The 21618-nt window shown below is 33.9% G+C and overlaps 1 protein-coding gene across 3 annotated transcripts in view; it reads left to right on the top strand.

Moving 5' to 3' along the window:
* The window catches only part of LOC129216207 (SUN domain-containing ossification factor-like), a 109114-nt gene that overhangs the window by 65038 nt on the left and 22458 nt on the right, over positions 1-21618 (top strand). For all 3 annotated transcript variants that reach the window (XM_054850393.1, XM_054850394.1, XM_054850395.1), the window contains exons 2-7: positions 8259-8388; positions 13545-13619; positions 14965-15032; positions 19107-19220; positions 19834-20105; positions 21059-21285. In XM_054850393.1, coding sequence (XP_054706368.1) covers positions 8259-8388; positions 13545-13619; positions 14965-15032; positions 19107-19220; positions 19834-20105; positions 21059-21285 — 886 coding nt within the window. The remainder of the gene's footprint in view (positions 1-8258; positions 8389-13544; positions 13620-14964; positions 15033-19106; positions 19221-19833; positions 20106-21058; positions 21286-21618) is intronic.

Genomic DNA, 21618 nt, shown 5'->3' with positions numbered 1-21618 from the left:
GTTTTTTACCTTTGGGGGACACATTTTAAAAATATGTATATTACATTCATCAAGGGTGAATACAATGGAAAGGTCATGGAGGTCATGACCGCCCTAAACCGTTGCCAATATTATCCATCCATCATTGCTGTATGTGATCATAATTTAATATTTGCGTACAAGATGGACGGATATGGAATATGAACCAAATATGTTATACCAAATATTGTCTTACCATTATATATTGTCATACCAAATATGCGTTCAAATACTTTGGGAATGAAATGTGTTTGCCAATCTTTTTAATTTATTAATTATTTGTTTAAGTAAATATTTAAAATACTAGTGGTACCCGCACGGCTTTGCCCGTAATAGAAAATTAAAAGGTCTTTTGGTTCGCCTGTATATTTACAAATAATGTGTGTAATAAAGTTTTACTACAGGGGTGCTCCCTTAAGAGCAAGAGCGCACTCCTTTAAATATCATGACCCCCCCCCCCCAAAAAAAAGAGCCGTTCACCCAAAAAAGTGAAAAATACCCTTCAAAGAATTTCAATGGCGCAGCTTGCGCCATACCCCCCCCCCCCCTCATATGGGCTTGCTATGAGCCTTATTCCTGGCCGGTTTGGCGCTGTTAATTGACATTGACCAAACAGTTTCAGAAATTTTTCTTACCCAAAACTCTATATTTTGCAACATGACCCCCTCATCCTTTCCAATAAACTGCTCTTCTGTGTCCGCCCCTGATATTCTCCCACAACTCTTGGTTAGCATTTTGTTCGATTTTGAACGCTTCCGTATGATGCGCAAGGGCAAAATCCTAATTCGAGAGAGGAAAGAAGATCTGCGTCAGCTGATGGAGTTCGAATGGTGCCACGGTCGATTGGCTGTATGCCAAAGGTTAATACCTGTGGAGTAAATAGAAGTGTTTTGTCGCCGTTAATGACAGTTTTATTCATGGGCAAGGTACGAATCAATAATGGCTTCACAAAATGTTGATAACTTTCCGCGATCATAATTTCCTGATTGGCTTTCGAGAAACGGAAAACAACATCGTTCCGATATTGTTTTTCCGTGTAAACGTGAAAGTGAAGCTCTCGCCATTGCTTTTATTTTTGAAATCACACGATATTTTTGGATAAAGTGAGAAAAGTCTTATTACTCTTTTTTTTTTCCATTGGATGCATTAATGTAGCAAATGTAATATTCAAAATGAGTAACATTCGTTTTTTTTGTTTCTTTCGTAAGCTTTGTGGAAACTTTTTACTCTTTCCTTCTGCTGTAAATTTTGAAACGCGTGAAAGTTGAAGATTTGAGTTTATTTGCATTAAAAAAAAAAAAAAAAAAAAAAAGTCGAAATTCTGTGAAATGAAAAAACAATAAAAATTCAGACAGACATGTGTGTCAAAAATTAAAATTTCTTGAAACATCGTAGCAACCATTTCTTGTGTTTAAAATTAAGAAATACTTGAACGCAGTTTAAAAAAAAAAAAACATTAATAATTCTGTGTTAAGTAAAAAAAAATCCGGCCGAAATTTTTTTGATATTATTACACTTGCATAAGCAAACAAGGAAAACACTAAAACTCATTACAACGAATACACTACAAAGAAATATCACGGGACGCGGGAGCGTCCCGCACCGCCAAGGAAACCAAACGTCAGCAGCCAACAGAAGCAAATCCACCGCCAAAGACGAAAGAAAATAAAAGCGACCAAGAACAATATTACACGACAGAACAAATTGGGGTTTTTAGGTTTTTCACCCCTCTGCATCTCAGCCCCATAAAGACCCCCGGAATTGATTCTTGGTACACTCAATCTCTAGTGGCCCCTGACGCCGTGAACCAAAATACAATCCCCTGGACCATCAGGGGGAGGAGGTATTAAAGTTATAAAATCGCTGTTCAAAAAAGTTTTCGCTTTCTTTGATAGGGCTACAGCCCAGACGAAAAAAGGAATCAAGCTGAAATTTCGCGCACACATTCCTTGTGCCCTACTGATGTGCCTTTTGTGCCATTTGATCCCCTTCCCCCCTCGTTTTAACCCCCCCAAATTGTGCCTTCCCGGGCTTCTATCACAGCCCCCCGGGGGGCTACGGTAATGATTTTTTGTATACATATTCTTGGGGGGACTATTGAGTACATATACAAAAATTCAACCTCCAGGGACATCATGGGCCGGAGTAATTGAAATTTGAAAATCACTAATTTTCCCTAAATTCTTATGTACTTACTCTCAGCTCATAGGGTTTGTTTATCTCGGACTGCAATCGCAAGGTTAGAACAGATATAACAGTTATTCCAAAGTTGTCTTAGGAAATGAAATTCAATCAAGACTAAAACATACCCAACAGTTGCAATAGACGTTAAATCGCGGATATCACAAATTTGCCACAGCGACTGCGCATGCGCGCAGACTTAGCTCATTGGACTTTCTGTTTTCAGATTCTATGTTTGTTTATACTTAAGCAGAGAAACAAATTAATGAATGAGATTAGAATGCTGTCCTCCCCCCCCCCCCAAAGTTTTGCCGATACGAAATTTCCTTCCCCCTGTTTTTCAGTTTTGATATATTTATGGAGGGAAGAAATTTTAAATGCCTGCGCGAAACTGGGGTTAAACCATTACAATATTTTACGTGACATATTATATGAAACTGTACGCATATGAATACGGCACATATAACTTTTTAATTGAAAGCGAAAAATAGCACTTTTTGATTGGTTTGCTTATTTTCTAAATTAATGGATTTTTCACAAACGCATAATGAATTGAAAATATATGAAATACGTGTGTGGATATCCGTGCTTTGCAGTAATTTGTTAGCTGAAAAAATGTTTGCAATTAATTTAAGCAAGACTTTTAAAGAGCTTAGTCCGCGCGCAACATGCGCATTCGCTATGGCAAATTTGGGATATCCGCGATTTGACATCGAGTAAAGTTGTATAGATCTTCTGACACATTCAAATTTAAAATATTTAATGGTTTAGTTTGTTTGTTTTTTGCTTGGTGATAACATGCGTTATTTTGTTTTTTAAATGAACTTTTAAACAAAACTAGGTATTAAACAAGACAAAGACTTCTATCAAGAAAAAGATAAATCACCAAACAATTAAAATTATCCCATAAAACGTAAAATAATCCACGATTTAAGAAAAAATGTAACTAAACAAAAAGTGAAAAGCTAGATTAAAATAGCCCTCAAGCTGTAAAACATTTAAAGAAACCTTCATGAAAATGTTGAATAATCTGTCAAATAAAGAAACTGTAATAGAATTTATTGCGAAGTTGTAAAATACTCGAAAACAATATAATTTAAAATATAGTATTTTATTATCGAAGAAGTTTTCTTTGCAACAGAGAGGATACAAAATGAACATAGAATCTTAATAGTCTGAAAATAACTTGACGTAAAATTAGGCTAGCCCTTATTGTTCCTTAAAAACACAAAACAGCGTTGTTTCAATTGAAAATTTTCCGACTTGAAGTTCTCAATTCTAAAAATACAGACAAAATAATAATATCAATGCAAAAAGATGTGATATCTCATCAAAAACAACCCTGTTGTAAAAATTTCTCCGCCAAGAAACCTTTAACTTTTCCGCACAAAAAGGAAAACCTGCATCCTTAACCCCAAAACATTCAGCCATAAAAAGTTATGATATCTAGTTTGCCCGCCAAGTATCTGCCAAACTATCATCCTCCCTCTTCTTTTTCATCACAGCTACTTCCATTAGAACCTCCTCCCACCTTCAACTCCTCAGAAATATGGATAGATCTTTTAAATTGTTTATCTTGTTTGGCGGGAAGATTTTCAAAGTGAAGTGGTTGCTTGGTGAGCAAAAAGCTTCCCTTTTGGGGGAAAATCAATGTTAAATTTCAATGCAAACTAAAGTGGTGTTATAATTTATGCAAACACTTGACAATATATCGCCAAGCTTTTGGTCGCCAAGTTTTTTCGCCAACTTGGCGACAAATTTGACGATTTTTTTTTATTTTTAAATCTGGTTTCAATTTGGCCATTTTTGGTGATATTTAGAGAGTAAACTATTGAACCACATTAAAATTGCCAATAATGGGGAAATAACTTTAATTGGTTGTAAAAGGAAGTTATGTGATGCACACATCAGCTCGTTCTTCAAGTTTTTATGCCGAGTTTCAACTTAAAAAAAGAGAGAAAACAGAAGTAGGGGTGAAATTGCTGCTTTTCAGTAATTGTCGCACGGCGTAAAGGCCCCTTTCTTGCTCCCTACTAGATTAAGCACTGATGCCTCCCCCCCCCCCCACGCCCCGTCTCCCATCAACAGATAATGTGTCATTTTTTCAGATTCTCCATGCTTTTTCTCATTTCATTATTTCTTTAAAATTGACTTTGAGATCTCAACGGTTTTTTAAAATTAGATATGTGTTTTTCGATTTTTCCGTGTTTTAGAACGTTTAGTACCAATAATAATCAATTCAGGCCACTTAAGTTTTTTTCGACACAAGTGCCTTTCGGGGGGGGGGGGGGGAGGTCATTGCGTACGCTGCGCTGTTGATATTTTTAAAGTGGAGATGTTTTTAGAAAAGTGTTTTTTCTTTTCTGTGGGGGGAGGGGAGAGGTCTTTATCAGGGCCCCCTAAAAAAGAAAAAGAGGAAAAGGGAAAAAAGAGGGAAAAAAAGAAAAAATGGGAGAAAAGGGGGATGGGGGAGAAGAAAAAAAATGGGGGGGGGGGGGGGTGTAGGAGAAAAAAAAATCAAAACTGCTTACTAGAAAACAGTTAACTCTATTTTAAGTGCCACTACAGTGAATACCAAAAGAGTAAATTTTACGTAATCTTTACGTTTTCTCTTATTTGGAGTTTACCCCCCTCTTCCTTCCTTTCGTTTTCTTTGCGTCGATGTCCCCCCCCCCCAAGGCCCGGGCCTTAGTTTTTGGGCACCCCTGCATTCTGTCATGCACGTACGCTACGTATATTTTAAAATACACTGCGAAACAAGTTATTGAAGACCTGTGATGCTCTCATCCATTTTGCTGATTGTATACTCCCCGTAATCCATTAACGCAATATGTGTATGCGATCATATACTTAATGTGTCACAATATGAAAATTTTTGAAGCTTGAGGATACCCTTAATACCCCGCTATATGTCTAAAAAATGTTTGAGAGTTTGTGGCGTATATGGAGTATACCCTGCCTATGGGAATTAGATGAGTTCGGGCTCATATAAGAGCCCGAGCCCGGGTAATATTGTCTCGGACCAAAATCCAAGCCCGAAGGAAAATTTCTTGTATAAAAAACCGAGCCTTCTACAGTCTGACATCATCTCTCTGTCAATGAAAAATGTCAAATGTTCTTCATTAACAGAAAGAAGTTCTAAATTTTCTCAAAATGCTCCACTTCAAATGCATTGTTGTATGACCTGTTGCAATAGTAATATCAAAAATAAAAACCCACTATAAATAAGCGTTAATTTTATTTTCTTTCTTTTTTTTTTTGGTTAAATTTTCACATTGATTGAACTGATTTAAATGTTCCTTTCATTTTCTCACAGTAGGAAAATGTTTATTTGCTATCTTGTTTATTGCTTTCTTCCTTCTTACTCAGCGTCTCTTCAAGAAACGAAAGTGCTGCAGGATGATGTGGCGCGGTGAGGATTACATGCGATAAAGACTACACTCGTGCAGTGAAAAGAAAATCTGTTATTTTTTTTAGTTGCATTTTTATCTGAAAAATAAACAACGTTGATCAATTAATGTAGGGGGAGGGGAAGGGGCAAAGAAGATCGAATGTTATTTGAAGTGCTTTTGTTTTTGTGTAAGATAGTGCTGTTTAGTTGGAATTGCGACACATAACGTTCCAAGTGTTTTCATTTTTGTTGAAGCTCCTTGTTTAGCAAAAGTCAAAGTGAAAGAATTTCACAATGGTGGATGAATTTTTTTCTTATTCAATAAAATTAATTTTCTTTTGTGACTAAGATAAAGGCAAGAAATGTGGACAAAAAGTGTGCTTCGAAAATGCGTTGTCAACCAAGCAGAAACGCAGGAAGTGTTTCGTGCTTGACAAAAACTTGATTTGCTTCACGGCAGGGCCGACGAGAGACTATATCAGCCTAATCGGAAATTGTGTGGGGGAGATGCATTGAGGGGCCTGTCTCGGAATCAGAGAAACATAATTTTTATGGGGGGGAGGGGCCGTTCAATCAAAAGGACAAGGAGTTTTTTCAGTTTTCAAAACACAAGGTTCCCCCCCCCCCCCTGATTTTGTGAAAGAAAAATTATTCTTGAGTTACCATTTTGCAAAAGAGAAAAAAAAAAAAAAGAGACAGACTAGAGATTAGATTTGTATTTTCCATCCTGGAAAAGTGATTAAATTTGAAAGTTATCTCTGAAGAGTCATTTTTTAAAAAGATTGTTTTCCTAAAATTAACTCCAAAACCCTAAAATTCCGGTCAAACGCTCCCCAATTCAAAAAAGGGTGAAAATTGTATATGTTTACAGCAGAGAGGTTATGGGAAGATGGGGGCATTAGTAAAAAACACCAGAAAACATTTTTTTTAAAACCTGTTTTTAAAATTGACCAAAGCATTTTTTCATCACTCTCAGTTGTTTCTATACTCAGAACAATAGTTCATTGTTCTTACAAGAAAACTGTATTACTTGCTACCCCTCTAAAATGTAGCATGTATGATGAATTTCCTAATACTGATAAGAGGATGGGACATTATGAACTGTTCTTTTCTTTAAAAAAAAATGCAATTTCATCTATTCGAAAGCAGTTTTGTAAACTTGTTTTATCAGTTGTGGTAGTGAGAAGCAAAGAGGTGTAATTGGACTGAATAAGTTTTGATTAAAACACCGGCAAACTTCAATCCCTAGGTAGACTGTCATTGAAATGTTTTCCTAAATTATGCTGGATAGCAGCACCCCTTGGGTAGACGATAGTTTGGCAATTTTTAAAAAAAATTTTGAAATACAGTGAAACCTCCGAATAGCAGACAGTCAAGGGACTAGAAGTTTTGTCCGTTATTGGGAGGTGTCCGCTATTAGGAGGAACTACTCAATTTACCTTTTTCAAAATGGGCTGTTGTTCTTTTTGTAGAACACAATCGAAACAATTGCGAAAGGTTTACTACATTTTATGTCAAGTGTAATTAATCTGTTTTTTCTTAATAAAGGTATACTGACAGCACACATTTGTCTTTAAAAGCATTTAATCAATTAAAGTAATCAGTTAAAACAGTTTGACATCTCTTTTTTGCATTACCAACGGCGGCGATTCGGCGGAGCAACCCCCCCCCCCCCCCCCCCCCACTTTTTATGGTTAATTTATTTATTTTATCTCGAGTATCATTATTGCATGATTGACAGATGGCAATATGACCTTGAATATGGGCAAATCTTTTTCATGTCTAAAAATTAGACAACCCAACGAAACCACGGCGCCATAAAGCCGACTACTACCGGCGTCGGTCTTCTCAATTGCATCTCCCGAGAGCCCCAGTTAAAAAAAGCGCCCAGTTTCTTCTTTTTTATCTTAACTTTTGAATAGTTATTGTGTACAAAATTCATTAAAATATTAAGAAAAACGTACGTTAATTGTTAGACTGACATCAGTTTTCACTTATCTGCTTCAATACTCTCAAAACTAGCCGTTATAAAATTATGACTTTTTTTTTCATTTTTTACTGCCCGCAACAAGTACCATGCCTTTTAGTTCTTTTTTTTTTTCTGCCCCCAATTTTTAAGCCCCAATCGCTGCCTCTGCCCATTACCACCCTTTTAATTCGAAGAAACAGTGATAAGGAAATCACGGAGGGGGGTGGGGGGTGGAATATCAGTTGAGGAGGATGAAAAGCTTTGTAAGGCAAGCAGTTACTAAGATATTCTGTGAAAAGAAAAAAACCCAGAAGTGCTACGTCCGCAAGGAAATTTTTTTGTGAAATAACTCCGTTATTCGGAGTGTCCGTTATTCGGAGTGAATTACATGGAATGGCCTATATTGAGGGATTGGGACTTGCAAAAATGTCCGTTAATTAGAGGTGTCCGTTATTCGGGAGTGTCCGTTAAGGGAGATTTCACTGTAATTTTTTTGTGAAAAATAAATTAAATATATGTATATTTATATGTATGCTATATGCCTTTGGTTTTTTAAATTGTTTAAAACTAAAAGCCATTTAAAAATTCTCAAGAATTATATCTTATTTATTAACTAATGCATGTAATGTATTTCAGCTGTATGTTTAAGTATGTAATTGCAGAAAAACTTATATTTTTGTTGATGTTTTTCAAAACTAGGTTGCCAAATTTCTGTGATATTAAAGAAAATGAAGAAATCAACCCAACCTTACAAGTCCATCAAACGGTGGCCAGTAATCCTAGTGCAATTAATAATGTACCCACCAAGCAAGAAGAAACGAGTGGAAATGTAAGGATGATATTTTCTGCTGCTTAGTTTGATTTTGTTTCTTGTAATTGCTAAACACTAGAGTTCTAGTGTAGGTTAAAATGCGAAGGGTAGGGGGGGGGGGGGGGGAGGTTCAACTTATACTCGGGGCAAAATTTGAAAAAATTTCAACTATATCTCTTAGGATAAAATAAAAAAAACACATCTAACCTTTGAAAACGTGCGATTTTAAACCACCCCTTTTAAACCAATTTGAAAGAAGTAAATACTGATATATTCTGATTCTGGCTGAGTGTGAAATAGACCAACCACATGTAAAGTGCGGTAAAATCCAGACTCGCGAATTTTCATGAATTTAATTCAATTGGAAATTAACTCGCATTTTTTGAAAGTTAATCAAATAATGCTATGAGAAATTTTAAAAAAGGTTTTTTTTGTTTAAAATTTAAACAACAAATTAATCGCGAAAGCGAACTTTTCACAAAAGTTGTGATTGCAGATGTGAAACCTTTTTGTACAAGAGTAAAACAGTTGCACAGTTCCAATTGTATACATGTTCATGTGTTTTCATTTTTCTGAGAAAAAAAAAGTTTGTAATCAAAACGCGTGGGAAAATATTTTGGACTACCCCCTTGAAAATGAGAATGGACTTGTACGCAAGCTTTCATCCCCCCCCCCCACTAAAAGTGGGTTGTTGGCTAATGTGAATTGATTTATCAACGATTATAAACGTAAGTTAAAAATATGGAAATAAAGAAAAAGAAAACCCTATATGAGGTTAGCTGAATGAACAACTTAAGTTATTGAATTTTTGTGTTTGACTTTGACTTCCATACATTTAGAGAAATGTTCTTGTGTTAGTGAATGCTAGTTTAATTTTGAAAATTCCTGTTAAATTGTTATTTTATGAAGGTGTACATTTTGGACTCCCTGAAAAGGTACTAAGCAAACCCAAAAATAAAATTTTGTGATTGATGTAATTAATTAAGAGTCTGAAGATTTTTTTTTTCCTGGAAGAAAATGCTTATTTTGGGAGGAAATCCAATTAAAGTGGCCATTTAATAGAGTTAGTTAGCATTACGTTATTGGAGATATATTTTGTTCCATAAAACTTGTTTCATATCATTCAATTGTGATCAATTTTGTTTTATGATTAAAAATGTTAAGCTCCTTCATCTTTTATTTCATAGATCTTGGTGCCATGATATACTATTTCAAGGATGATGGCGCACCCCCTCACATACTATGGAGCAACCCCTCTCACCTTTAAATGAGACTAAAATCCCTGTAAAAACAACCCCCCTAAAAATTGGCATAGTGTACCATTAACCATTGTAGGCATTCCTGACAGTTTACACATTCTGGACATTCTAAATTTAAATATCTAATTCGGGGTGGCGACAGATCAGGGAAATCAGGGAGAGCAGGAAAAAGTCAGGGAACTTTATTAATCAGGGAAAAATCAGGGAATTTTGAAAAAAATTCAAAAAATTAGGGAAAATTAATTTTATGGAGAAAATTTTTTTTTTTCTTTACAAAAGTAAGTGCTCTAATTCCCTACGCATTTTCCGCCAATTAACTGTTCAAAAAAAAAAAAAAAGGAAAATTAATATGGTGCGATTATACACTGCCGCATATTTGTGCATCTTTTTTCCTCAACGTCAAAGTATTGAATCTTACTTATTAACCACAGGATGAACTTCCTAAGATTGCTTCAGAGTCTGTTAGGTTGTTTATTTTACCTAGCTAGAAATTTCCTTTTACGCTTTCAATGCTACGTAAAATAAACAACCATACAGGCAAAGAGGAAGCCTTCATTAATGCCTTAGCTCCTTTGCCTTTATTCCATTGTCTCGAAGTAATTAAGTACTGTAATCACGATTTCAAGGAGAAATCTTTGTTTTTTGAATTAATACTATAGAAGCTTAAAAGTTATTACTTCTGCGTTTTTTATTTAATTGCTAAAATTGAACTTTCAATAAAAAAACTTTGTTTTTTGCCGTTATATTATTTATTGTCACGCAGATTATAAAAGTTTTCTTTTCTTCAGATTTAAATGATTCTTTTATTTTATAACCAAGTTGTATTCTTCTTTTATATATTTTGAAATTAACTAATTGTTTTTTTTCTTGCATTTCAAAGGCGTTCTTTACAAAAGCAATCTAAGATTTTTTTTTCGTTACATACTGAAATCATTTGAAATAGAGTTAACTTGTATACTTAAGTAAATATCTTTATTTTTTTATTGTTAAAATGCTGTATTCATTCATTAAAACCTATGTATGTTCTTGATTAGAGAAAAGCTCACTATGAATGGATGTCAAATGGTTTCATCTGTTTTGCATAAATAAGTCAATTAGTTATATAAGAATAACTACATTACTTCTATTCTTTCACTATTACTTGTTATTCTTGCAACAATTATTATACTGTTTCAAAACTTAGTTCAAAATAATTTCAATTACTTTTTAGTTCTATCATAAATACACATGTGTTTTTAAGAGTAATTCTTATGCTAAGTGGTTTCTGGAAGTAAAGTTTTTTTTTTTTTTTTAATTTTCTATAATCTTTCCATGTAAAAAAATTTAATATACAGTCGAACCTCGTTAAACCGCCCCCCGAAAAACCGCCACCCTCTTAATTCGCCAAGAAAGACTGAAAAAACACCTTTCCGTATTGGAATGTAGTACAAATTCCCTCATTAAACCGCCACCTCACTGTCCGCCAACCGCCATTGATTTTCCACGGAAACTATATACTCAAGCATGTTAAAAAAGCTGCTTAAACCGCCATATTGAAAGCAGGGCTAGAGAAGATAAGACTATACAATGCCCTCTATTCAAAGAATGTCAGGCAGTTCAAAGTAGGAGATCAACCATTTACTAAAGCGTGACCACGTACACAGAAATCATGCATATGCCATCACTTGCACCTGCCACTTCTTGTTGCCCACAATGTGTTGCCCTTAACAAATTTCCCTAGATTAGTCACCAGGTAATTGTACAGCTTTCTTTCGCTCTCTGTCAACATTCAGCTCCACCTCTACTTTCTGGCCATTTACCCATTAAGCCGTCCCCTGCGAAGCTCAGTTCCCCAAGGAGCATTGTTTTCAACGTCTCTAAGAATTCTTAACCTGAGCTTATCAGCTCTTCCATGTTTCTACTCTTCATTTTGACATTTCGACTTTACTCAGCTATTCTACACCCCTTGGATCAGGTTTGGGGCTTGAGGGAGGGAGGGGGTGAGGCTAAACCTTTGACATTTTATGCAGGTTTTGCAAACGAATGTTGTTTTAGGTATCAGCGTTCTATAATGTCCCGTTCTCTCATTTCGAAGAGTAAAAATGTCTAAAACTATCTTAAGCGTGCACAAAAAAATTCTAATTTGTGAGTTTAAGGAAAAAAATCAAGCCGCAAGCCAGCAATCTATTGCCAATCATTTCTCCGATATGCTGGGAAAAAAAATTAGCCGAAGAACCGTTGGAGATATTCTGCAGGAGAAACAAAAGTGGTTAGGATTAGAGAAATCATTACATACAGTCAAGAAGATAAAAACTGGGAAGCACGAAAATTTGGAAAATGCTCTACTCATGTGGATAACCCAAGTGAACGAAAATCACGGTGCTGTGACTGATGAAGTTATAAAGGAACAAGCAAAAATTTTTGGTAAAGAACTGAACGTTGAAAACTTTTCGTAAAGTAACGGTTGGCTCGACCGATTTTTGCCACCGAACACCACAGGAATTCTGCAACCAATGGATGCTGGCATTATCAAATCGGTTAAGGCCCATTACAGACGGTTTTTGGTAAAGAAAACCGTGGAGGATATAAATGAAAATCGTAAATGTGATGTTACGTTGCAATTTACTTTGCAAAAAAAGCCTGGGATTGTGTAAGTGAGGACACAATCAAAAACTGTTAGAAACATACCGAATTGATAAGAGCCGATGCAAATGTTGACCAACAGATTTTTCAAGACCCTGCAATCACAGCTTTTAAGGAAACATTTCAAGAAGCGAATAAGGTGCTTAGCCTTGAAATGAACGCGGATGAATTTTTAAACATTGACCATGACGAGCCAATATTTGAAGTGTTGACAGATGAAGAAATAGTTAATTTTTTTAAAGCTCCTGAAGTATCAGACCACAGCGAATCGGATTGTGACGAAGAGGAATCAGAACCAAAAATCACTGGGAAAGAAGCGCAGGATTACGTCAAAAAACTTACTCTACTTCGAACAAAACGAAAAAACTGACAGAGAAATGATTAACAATGTACTCCGTCTTGAAAAAAATGTGGATAAGTTATGTACCCGACAAAAAAAAAGCCACTTTAGATAGTTATTTTTCTAAACATTAAACTGGTTCATGCCGGTAAGTTTATCTTTTAAATATTTATTTGTTTTATTTATTGTCTTAGTATCCTTTTTCTATTATGATTCAAAGATCAATTGGGTAGGAAAATACATATTTTTAACTATATTTTCTTAAAACCATGCATTTATGAAGGATAGGGGAAACCTCGTTAAACCGCCACCCTCGAATTTCGCCAACTTTTGGCCCGTCACTAAGGTTGGCGGTTTAACGAGGTTCGACTGTAGTGTTTTGTAAGTTTTCTTTCCCCCTCCCCCCCAAAAAAAATTGTCTTGTTTTTTTTATTTTTAACCATTTTATTAAAAAAGTAGCATCTTTTTAAAATATATCTTTAGTTCAACAACTTTACACAACTTAAAACGTTTAAAATACTGCATTTTTTACAAACATACAATGGATTTCAAGTAGAGCAAAGAAAGAAAACCATTATCATTGGTAACGTAAATCAGGGAAATTTGATGAACTTAATCAGGGAAATCAGGGAACCTTTTTTCACAGTTCCTGTCACCACTCTGTAATTGAAAAATTGTTATTTAAGTAAGGTTTCAAAAATATGTTCTTGCTTCAAAATAAATTTAAAATTTTTTATCTGAGAGCTATTTGACATTGCTAATATTCATGTTCTAACCTTTGATCTTTTTTCTTTTTTTTTTTGAAACACTTCATTTGTAGATCAGAAGGGGTGTATCCAAATGTTAAAAGAGTAGTGATTAATTTGTTTCTTTACCTTAAAAAGATAAAGTAAAATTAAAAAAACTGAGATATGTATTAAAATATTGTATTTGAATGAAATTTTCTTTTTCAGCTTAATTTAGAAATAAGTAAAGAATCAATTGTACAGCCTAGTGTAGAATATGTATATAGTCAGCCTGAGGAAGAGGTATGTTGATTTCTTTAATAAATTACACACTAAGTAAATAAATATTTTGTTATTTCTATTGTTTCATCTGCTCGATTTCCCCCCCCCCCCCTCTGTGAAGTATTTTTCCTTAACCTTTGATGTAGACATTTTAATTCAATACTTTTGGTTTCTAATATTTTCATAAATAGTTATCAAATTCCATTTAATCTACATTTTTATTTCTCAGCACAAGTGTAGAAATGCAAAAACTTATTATACGTGACCGCCAGCTCAGTCATCTCCAGCCGAGGACTGCAGTTTTGTGCTTATTAGCACTCATCATCCCGGCATAGGAAAGTGACTGAGCTGGAGATGGAAAACCTCTTAAGGAAGCCAAGAGTACGAAACAAACTGGTAGCTAATATAGAATTAGCAGACCTAGATGAGTGACCGAAGCAATGGTTCGGTTCAACTCGAAGATTGAACGCGAGGCAAGGTATATTCAGTAAATTACAGCAAAATTATTTACAGTAAATTAACAGCATTTATTTGCAGTAAATTAACAGGTAATTTACTGCAAAAACTTATTGTTTAAAAAAATCTCTTTAAGACCAAGTACTGATATTTATCATTTTTGTGCTTTAAATAGCTTATTAGTTCCTGATAAAATACAAACATTTCTTAATGTAATTTTTTTTAAACGAATAAGTTAGAGCCCTTGAACTTTCAATTCCTATCATGAATTTGAAAAAGAATTTCATTAATTTTGTTTGATAAACAAACTTTTGGAATTTCCTTTTAGTGTATTAAAATTCATCTTATGTTTTAAAAATCAAATTTCAATATTTAGTTTTGTTTCAAACTGTGCTATTTTACCTCTGTAATGGAAATATTAAAAGTGTTTTTAGAACTCATCAGAAAAGGTTTATATCAAATAATTTAAGTTTCTGGCATGCACATATTGTAGCTTAAACATAAAACTTCAAAATGATTTGTAAATATTGAACGATGTGAAATTTTGTCAATCCTTTATACATTGATTTCAATTTAATTTTCAATAAAGTGTGCCAAAAGGTGTATTTTCAACGTTTAATGTTTAATGAACTAGTACAAAATCAACAGGTGCTAAATGAGTGGGAGCACAGAATTTAAAGTGTTTGCATTAGTAATAAATAGTCATTTGTGGGGGAAAAGCCTTTTATTTCTTTAGAAATTGTTACGTTTTTCTTTTCAAACTTTTAAAATAAGTAAATAAATTAATTAATAAAATTATATAAAAAATAAATAAGTGAATAAAATTTAGATTTCAACACCATTTTAATTTTTGTTTGGTTGTAAAGATACATTATACATGTTTCATTGATATCTGTAATTTTTTTTTTAGATTAAAAATAATGCAGATAAAAAAAGTTCAGAAAGTTTCCAGTCTGGGAGTTCAACCAAAAATGAAAAGTAAGAATTTTATACTGTATGTATGAACTTTCTGTCTGAAATGTCAGAATATTAACTCACTTCAGACTATCATTGTGATCATGAAGTTTTCAATTAATGATTTTTCTTTCATTCCACTTCTTAATTTTTGTTAAAATTAATCCCTGGTCCTGGAGGGTAATAGATCAACCCTGTATAATGCAAAGGTGAAAAAATTGAGTTCTTGGGTGTAAATATATTTTTTTTCACAAGCATTTTTTCATTACTACTTATGAGTGAGCAGCGTTGATTTCTTGTGCACAGTTCAATTTTGTTTATCCGCACTTACTGGGATCAAAGGCAATCCGGATGAATGAAAATCCAGATAGTGAGTGTAATAAACCAAACAAATTTTTAAATAAGTAAACATATCTTTTATTACAGTAAAAAACAATGTTTTGTAACAAAATCATACAGTATGATTGAAGTGATAAACCAACGTAAATGAAGTACAAATTCTGAAGAAAATACAGCATATAGCTATTTCAAGGCTACAATGGAGCCTCTTCAAAAGTTGCGAGAGAACTAACAACAACCGGGTGGACACCGGTATTTATACCAAAGAGGGCCAACAAATAGGAATTCAGGACACAAGACATCCAACAACCAATCAGCAAACAGCAGGTCAATCCCGGGCTCAGAGCAAGGTGCAGAGACAACCAATCAGGAGCCAGGAGAGAAAAAACAAAGTAACCGAAAAAGCAATTATAAAAATTGCTTCCAAATATCATGAAAAAATGGAGTGCTGGAAAACTCATTTACTAGAGAATAAGTATATTTCCAAATATAGTAAGCCTCCCAGAAATCGAGGTCATAGCCCGAAGAACATTTACAAATAATCTTTGCAGATGAAAAATCAAAACAGTGGCCAAAAGCAGGGCTGTGGAGTCGGAGTCGAAGAGTCGGAGTCGGACTGATTTTGGGATAAAGGAGTCGGAGTCGTTAGAAAACATGCCGACTCCGACTCTGGGCTTCTTTTTTTCTTTCCTTTTCACTGACTCTCCTTGCATTTTTTAAAAACTGATTACCAATTGGTTCGATTACATGTATAAAAAGATACTAATGAGAAAATAACTGCCATTATGGCAATTAGCTAGCTTGAATGCTTACCGAACTTTCTGTAGCCGTCCCCTAGTTTGCTTGCTTTTTAACTTAACTAATAGCAACTGTCAGCAAACGGTTTTGTTGCCTAACATTTTCAAGTAATCACTTTCAAATAAAAATGAAATATAGTGTTTTGTTCGATCTCACTTATAAAATAGTAAAAGAAACGTAACAAATTAGTAAGTCGACACCCGTAGCTAAGGTTGAAACGTTTAAGTGTGATCGGCAAATTCAAAGAAGTTCTGGCGCGAAAGCACAAATCCAAAAGATTCGATGAAATAATCTAATGTTTTTTTCTTTATTAAGACTATTTCTGTAAGCTTGGTTCTCACTAAAAAGTATGGAACAAAATAAGTAAATTAGATCTTGATTACAACACTCAAGAATTGCAGTTAATCTTAAAATCTTCATATTTAGGTTAATTCTAAAGCAGCCAATAAAATTTAAATTAAAAATTTAGCGAAGAAGAAATATAGGTATAGTAAAAGTTATTCGTACAAATTTGTATACCGCCGCGTTTTATGTAAAATTAGCTCCTGACGTATATGTGACCTATTTTCGTTGAAATTTTTTTGATGAAATATAATTTAAAATATATTCGTGAAAATTTTCAGAATTAAAGTATTTATATTTTTTTATAAACTCTGAAATTAACTTTGGGTGTCATCTACCAGATGGGTGTCACCCGGGGCAAACCACCCCCTCTCAAGAACTTGGATTTAGAAAAAAAGGTTTTTTTTCTCTCAAGTTACAGCTTTCAAAAATTGAAAGCACACGATTTGATCAATATCTATTTGTTAAACATTAAAGGGGGGAAAATTACAGATAATCCTTTTTAAAATTTTTAAAAGGGATTTTTAAGTCATCTCACTTTTTAACTCGTAACTATTTCAAAGTTTGATTTTTAAATTGAATTTCTGACGTTGTATGGTGTCTTGGGTTTACAATAAAACACAAAATGCGAAATTTTCATGAAAAGGAATTAATATTTCAATCTGTGTTAAGAGGTTTTCCCCCTTCCCTTGAATGGAGAGAGGAAGTTGAAAAAATAATTAAAAATATTAAAAAAAAATTCGGAGTCAGAGTCGGGCGTTTCAAAATCCAGGAGTCGGAGTCAGAGTCGGCCATTTTCTTTCCGACTCCGCAGCCCTGGCCAAAAGTCCAGCAATGCTGAGCGATGGAAGAATGAGCAAGTTCTTTATGTTTAACATAATTTTCGTGTTCTTTCAGAGGGTGCTTGAGAGCACGTTTAGTCTGTCCGATGTAACCAAGTTCACACTTGCAGGAGATGCTATAAATACCCCAGTTGCTATGGCAATCAATAGGGTGCTTCAAGTTTGTAAACTTGATCTTATTTACGGGAGAAAAAGCTGTATCGAAACCAAACTTCTTCAAAATCTTAGCAACTTGATGACTAAGTTTTGGATATTAAGTTAATAGTATAGGAAGCATTGGAAGCAGAAACCTTGCTAGAATGAGAGGGCTTAATTAACTTATTACATTGAAGAGGCTCCATTGTAGCCTTGAAATAGCTGTATGCTGTATTTTCTTCAGAATTTGTGCTTTATTTACATTGGTTTATCACTTTAATCATATTGTAGCACAAAGCTTATATGATAATTTTTCATTTAAAATTGTATAGTTTCTTGCGCAATCCACACTTTATTATTTATGTTATTCAGTTAAATACTGTATGAACTATCATTTAGCTGCAGTGATGTCAGCCTGACGCTCCAAGTACAGCTAGCGGCCTATGAAGGAGCTGTACATTTAATCAAAATAAATTTTAAATTATTTTAATTTTTGCTGTGGGGGGGGGGGGGCTTATCGTTCAGCTGTCATAATTTAAAATTATTATTTGTGTGAGCATAAAACTTTTTTACTCTACAAAATTAATCCGGATAAATGAGATTCTACTGTAGTTGTAATGTGGTAAATCAAAGGTACGTATGTAAATTACAAAATTCCATACATTTGTGTTTGGAAATATGTTCTAAAATGCTGTTTGAAATGAAGATACTGTCATCAATTTGAAAGAAATAACTTCGATCATTCTTTTTCATTGTGTAAAAAAAAAAATCTGGGTAAAATATTCCGTTAATTGTTAGCTTAATTTAATAACCTTTTAATTGTTATATAATCTGTTCAATGTCTATATCAATTGTTTTTCAAGTGAAGATTTTATTGCAAAAATTTATTTTCAATTTTTATTGATTCTAAAATTTGCCAAAAATTTTCCTTATTTTATTTAAATGACTGACTTTGTCAAAACTTTTGTCTTCAATTACAGCTGATAGCTTCCTTGCTTTTATTGTGAAAATATGTGCTATTGTTACAACCCTTATAGCCCCAATATAACCCTCCAATACTTCTCATTCCTAGTGCTTAAAGTTGGACAAGAAAAAGACTCCAAAATCACGATTGAGGAGTTGGAGTCATGGTAACGGTCATAGATAGGTCATAAGTGTCTCGGATTTGAAGTCTCATTAGGTATACACTTCAACCCCCCCCCCCCCCCCCCGAAAAATTTACACTGACTGGAATGGTTTCGTCTTTTTAAGTTACCAAGCACTCTTATTCCATTTTCTATTTTTAAGTACAGTATAACCCCAATTTAACTGGTCAAGGGACTGGAAAAATGTATTGTTAAATCAAGGATATCGTTAAATCGAGGAGCATAGATATTCAATGCAGTCAATCCAGATCAGTGAAATGTATCATCAAATTGAGGAAATCATTAAATTGAGTTATACTGTAGTTAGAAATGTTCATAACGTTATAAACTTGATTGCACTTCATCAATACAGCACTTTTTAAGCGAAGAATGTTAGACATTTTTTTAACCAATTGACTGCATTGTCTTTATTTGTGATAGGTACTTATTACTCATTATTGTTAAGCATATAATATATTTCAAATGTAACTCATCAATTCCTTTTTTGATAAATATAGCCAAGACTTGGAAACTTTGGAAAGCAGAGAGAGTATCAGTATTAAAAAGAAAACTATTGCTTCTGTGTTAACCCAATCAGATCCTACAATAGCTGCAAAAGATACTGATAAGAGGTTAGTTTTTTTTAAAAATGAATCTTTTTAATTTATTATCTTATATTTTTAATTAAAACTTCCAAATTTAATTTCACAATGAAAATGTCAGCTTAACTTGCAGTGTTTTGTTTTATTTGTTTTATAATGAAATTTTGTGTGTGTTAATATAAAGTCATTTTACTCAGAATAAATACTAAAATTATTGTAAGCATTCACTTATGATTTTAAATCTGAATTGTTTTTCTCAGCTTAAAGTGAAACCTTATTTGGAACAACGCTTTTATTATAAAAATGCATTCAAAAAATATTTAAGGGTAGTCTATTTGACATTTGTTTTTCAGAAAAAAGTTACCTAATTTGCATTTACAAAAGTAAAAAGCATTGAAATTTAAAAATTGTGCAAGCAAAAGGTTAAAATGTGAACAAAGTTATCCTCTTACTTAAAAATTCCATTCTCAATAATCCCGGATTATTCCCAGGAAAACTACGTACAACATTATCAGCTTTTACACATGACATGTACATTCTTGGTGTTGAATGATTTAAGCTAGAATTCAGTCTAAATTGCTTTTTCTTCTATGTCTAAGCCAACTGTTCTTTTCAGTTTCAAGTTTTCATTTTTCTATTACAGTTCCGAAACTGTTCAGCTCAGTGCAGATGAACAGAAGGAAATTCCACTCCAGAGTGATGATGTAACGGCGCCTGGTCCTTCTAAGAGTGATGAGGCTTCAAACACAGATTCTGTTCCTGCCGCTTCGAGTCCTGTTGTGACCCAAACTGCAAAAAAGCCGTCTGAATCTTCTCCACCCAAAGAAGATAATGTACCTCAGCAGCCTCAGTATGATGGCATGCCCTCCTTTGATGAGTGGAAGAAAATGATGCTAGCTGAGCAAGAAAAAGGAGGTAACTTTTAGATCATAATATATTTGTCTTCAAGCCGGCTGATAGCGTGATGGTTAGGCACTGGCCTTCTATGCCTGGGACCCGGGTTCTGAGGTAGCCAGTCGGTGGATTTTCGAGATGCAGAAAATCATCAGCACCCATGTTGTATGATTATACAGCATGTAAAAGATCTCTTGGGTATTCGTTTGGCTTACAATTTCCTCGGTAAAATTAAATTCCTTGTGCAGTTTTGCATCAAAAAGAGCCCAGGTGCCTCCATCTGGTGGAAACTAGGCAAAAACTACTTGTGTCATGCATCAGCGCGTTAATGGTGGCACATGAAAGACGGATGCCTTGTCGGGGAGCGCACTAGGTCTGGTTATGGCCAAATGGCCTCTTACATAGTCCCACTGGAAATAAAAAATATATTTGTCTTGATTTTGTAAGGTAGTGGTTCCCAACCTACAGGCCAAATGCAGCCCATGAAGCTGACCCGTGTGGCCCATTGTCTTGTTTAATGTTTTAAATTGAAAACCTTGATTAGTCATGGACACAAATTTGGAGCCAAGTAATTTGAAACTAGTTTCTAAAATACAAATGCAATTGACAAAATAAGCATCAAGTAATGACAACAATTCTTGGTTATTTTTTTTATTATTCATGTTTTCCCATGTTTTTCAGAAAAAGTAAAATAGATTCAAATTTTATTTGCATTCTTTTCAACAATTTATGTCCCTTAAATATTTTACTAGATAAAGTTCCTACTTGTTAAGGAATTTATAGATGTATAGAATTTACAGACTATATTCTGTTGGTTCAAATTTCACAAAATATCTGAATAATTTTAAGAAAGCTATTTATTTTTTTTTCATTCAAAAATAAAAACATAACCCCCAAATTTGGGCATTTTAAATTTGTATGATTTTCTTTTGAATTTACCTTTTGAAGTTGAATTCTATTTCTTTTTTTCACAGGGCAGAAAATCCCTTCTCCATCTCCCCCTGGGAAGAAAATTTCTAGTCAAAAGCGCAGACGGAATTACTCCTCCTATGAATGTGGTGCCAAAATAGTTGCTTCAAATTCCGAGGCAGAAGGAACCAGTCGTATATTAAACGAATTAGTCGATGAATATATGCTTAATCCATGCAAAGCAAAAATTTGGTTTGTTATCGAACTATGCGAAACAGTACAAGCTTCACAGGTGATTATTTAAATTCATATTTCAATCATGTTCTAATACGGTACAACCTCAAAATTCACTCTTAAAATTAAGCAAATTTTTCCAATTTCTTTTTGTTGATTTTTTGTATCCATAAACGATTATTGTTATCTAACCAAAATAGTAGCTTTGCATTAAAAAAAAAAAAAATATTGATTTTTGTTTAACTGTATAGTTTATTATGTTTTTAAAAAGTTTTTAGCACTTGAAATGCAAAACTTTTGCACCCTATGAATTTTTTTGCAAAGGAATTTTTTTTTTATAAAGAGTCGTTTTGACAGAATGCAACACTTAAATCAATTCAATGCCTGCAAT

This window comes from Uloborus diversus, chromosome 2 (assembly GCF_026930045.1).
Source record: "Uloborus diversus isolate 005 chromosome 2, Udiv.v.3.1, whole genome shotgun sequence".
Lineage (NCBI taxonomy): Eukaryota > Metazoa > Arthropoda > Arachnida > Araneae > Uloboridae > Uloborus > Uloborus diversus.
The sequence above is the reverse complement of the archived record's forward strand: the minus strand, read 5'-3'. Positions and strand labels throughout refer to the sequence as shown.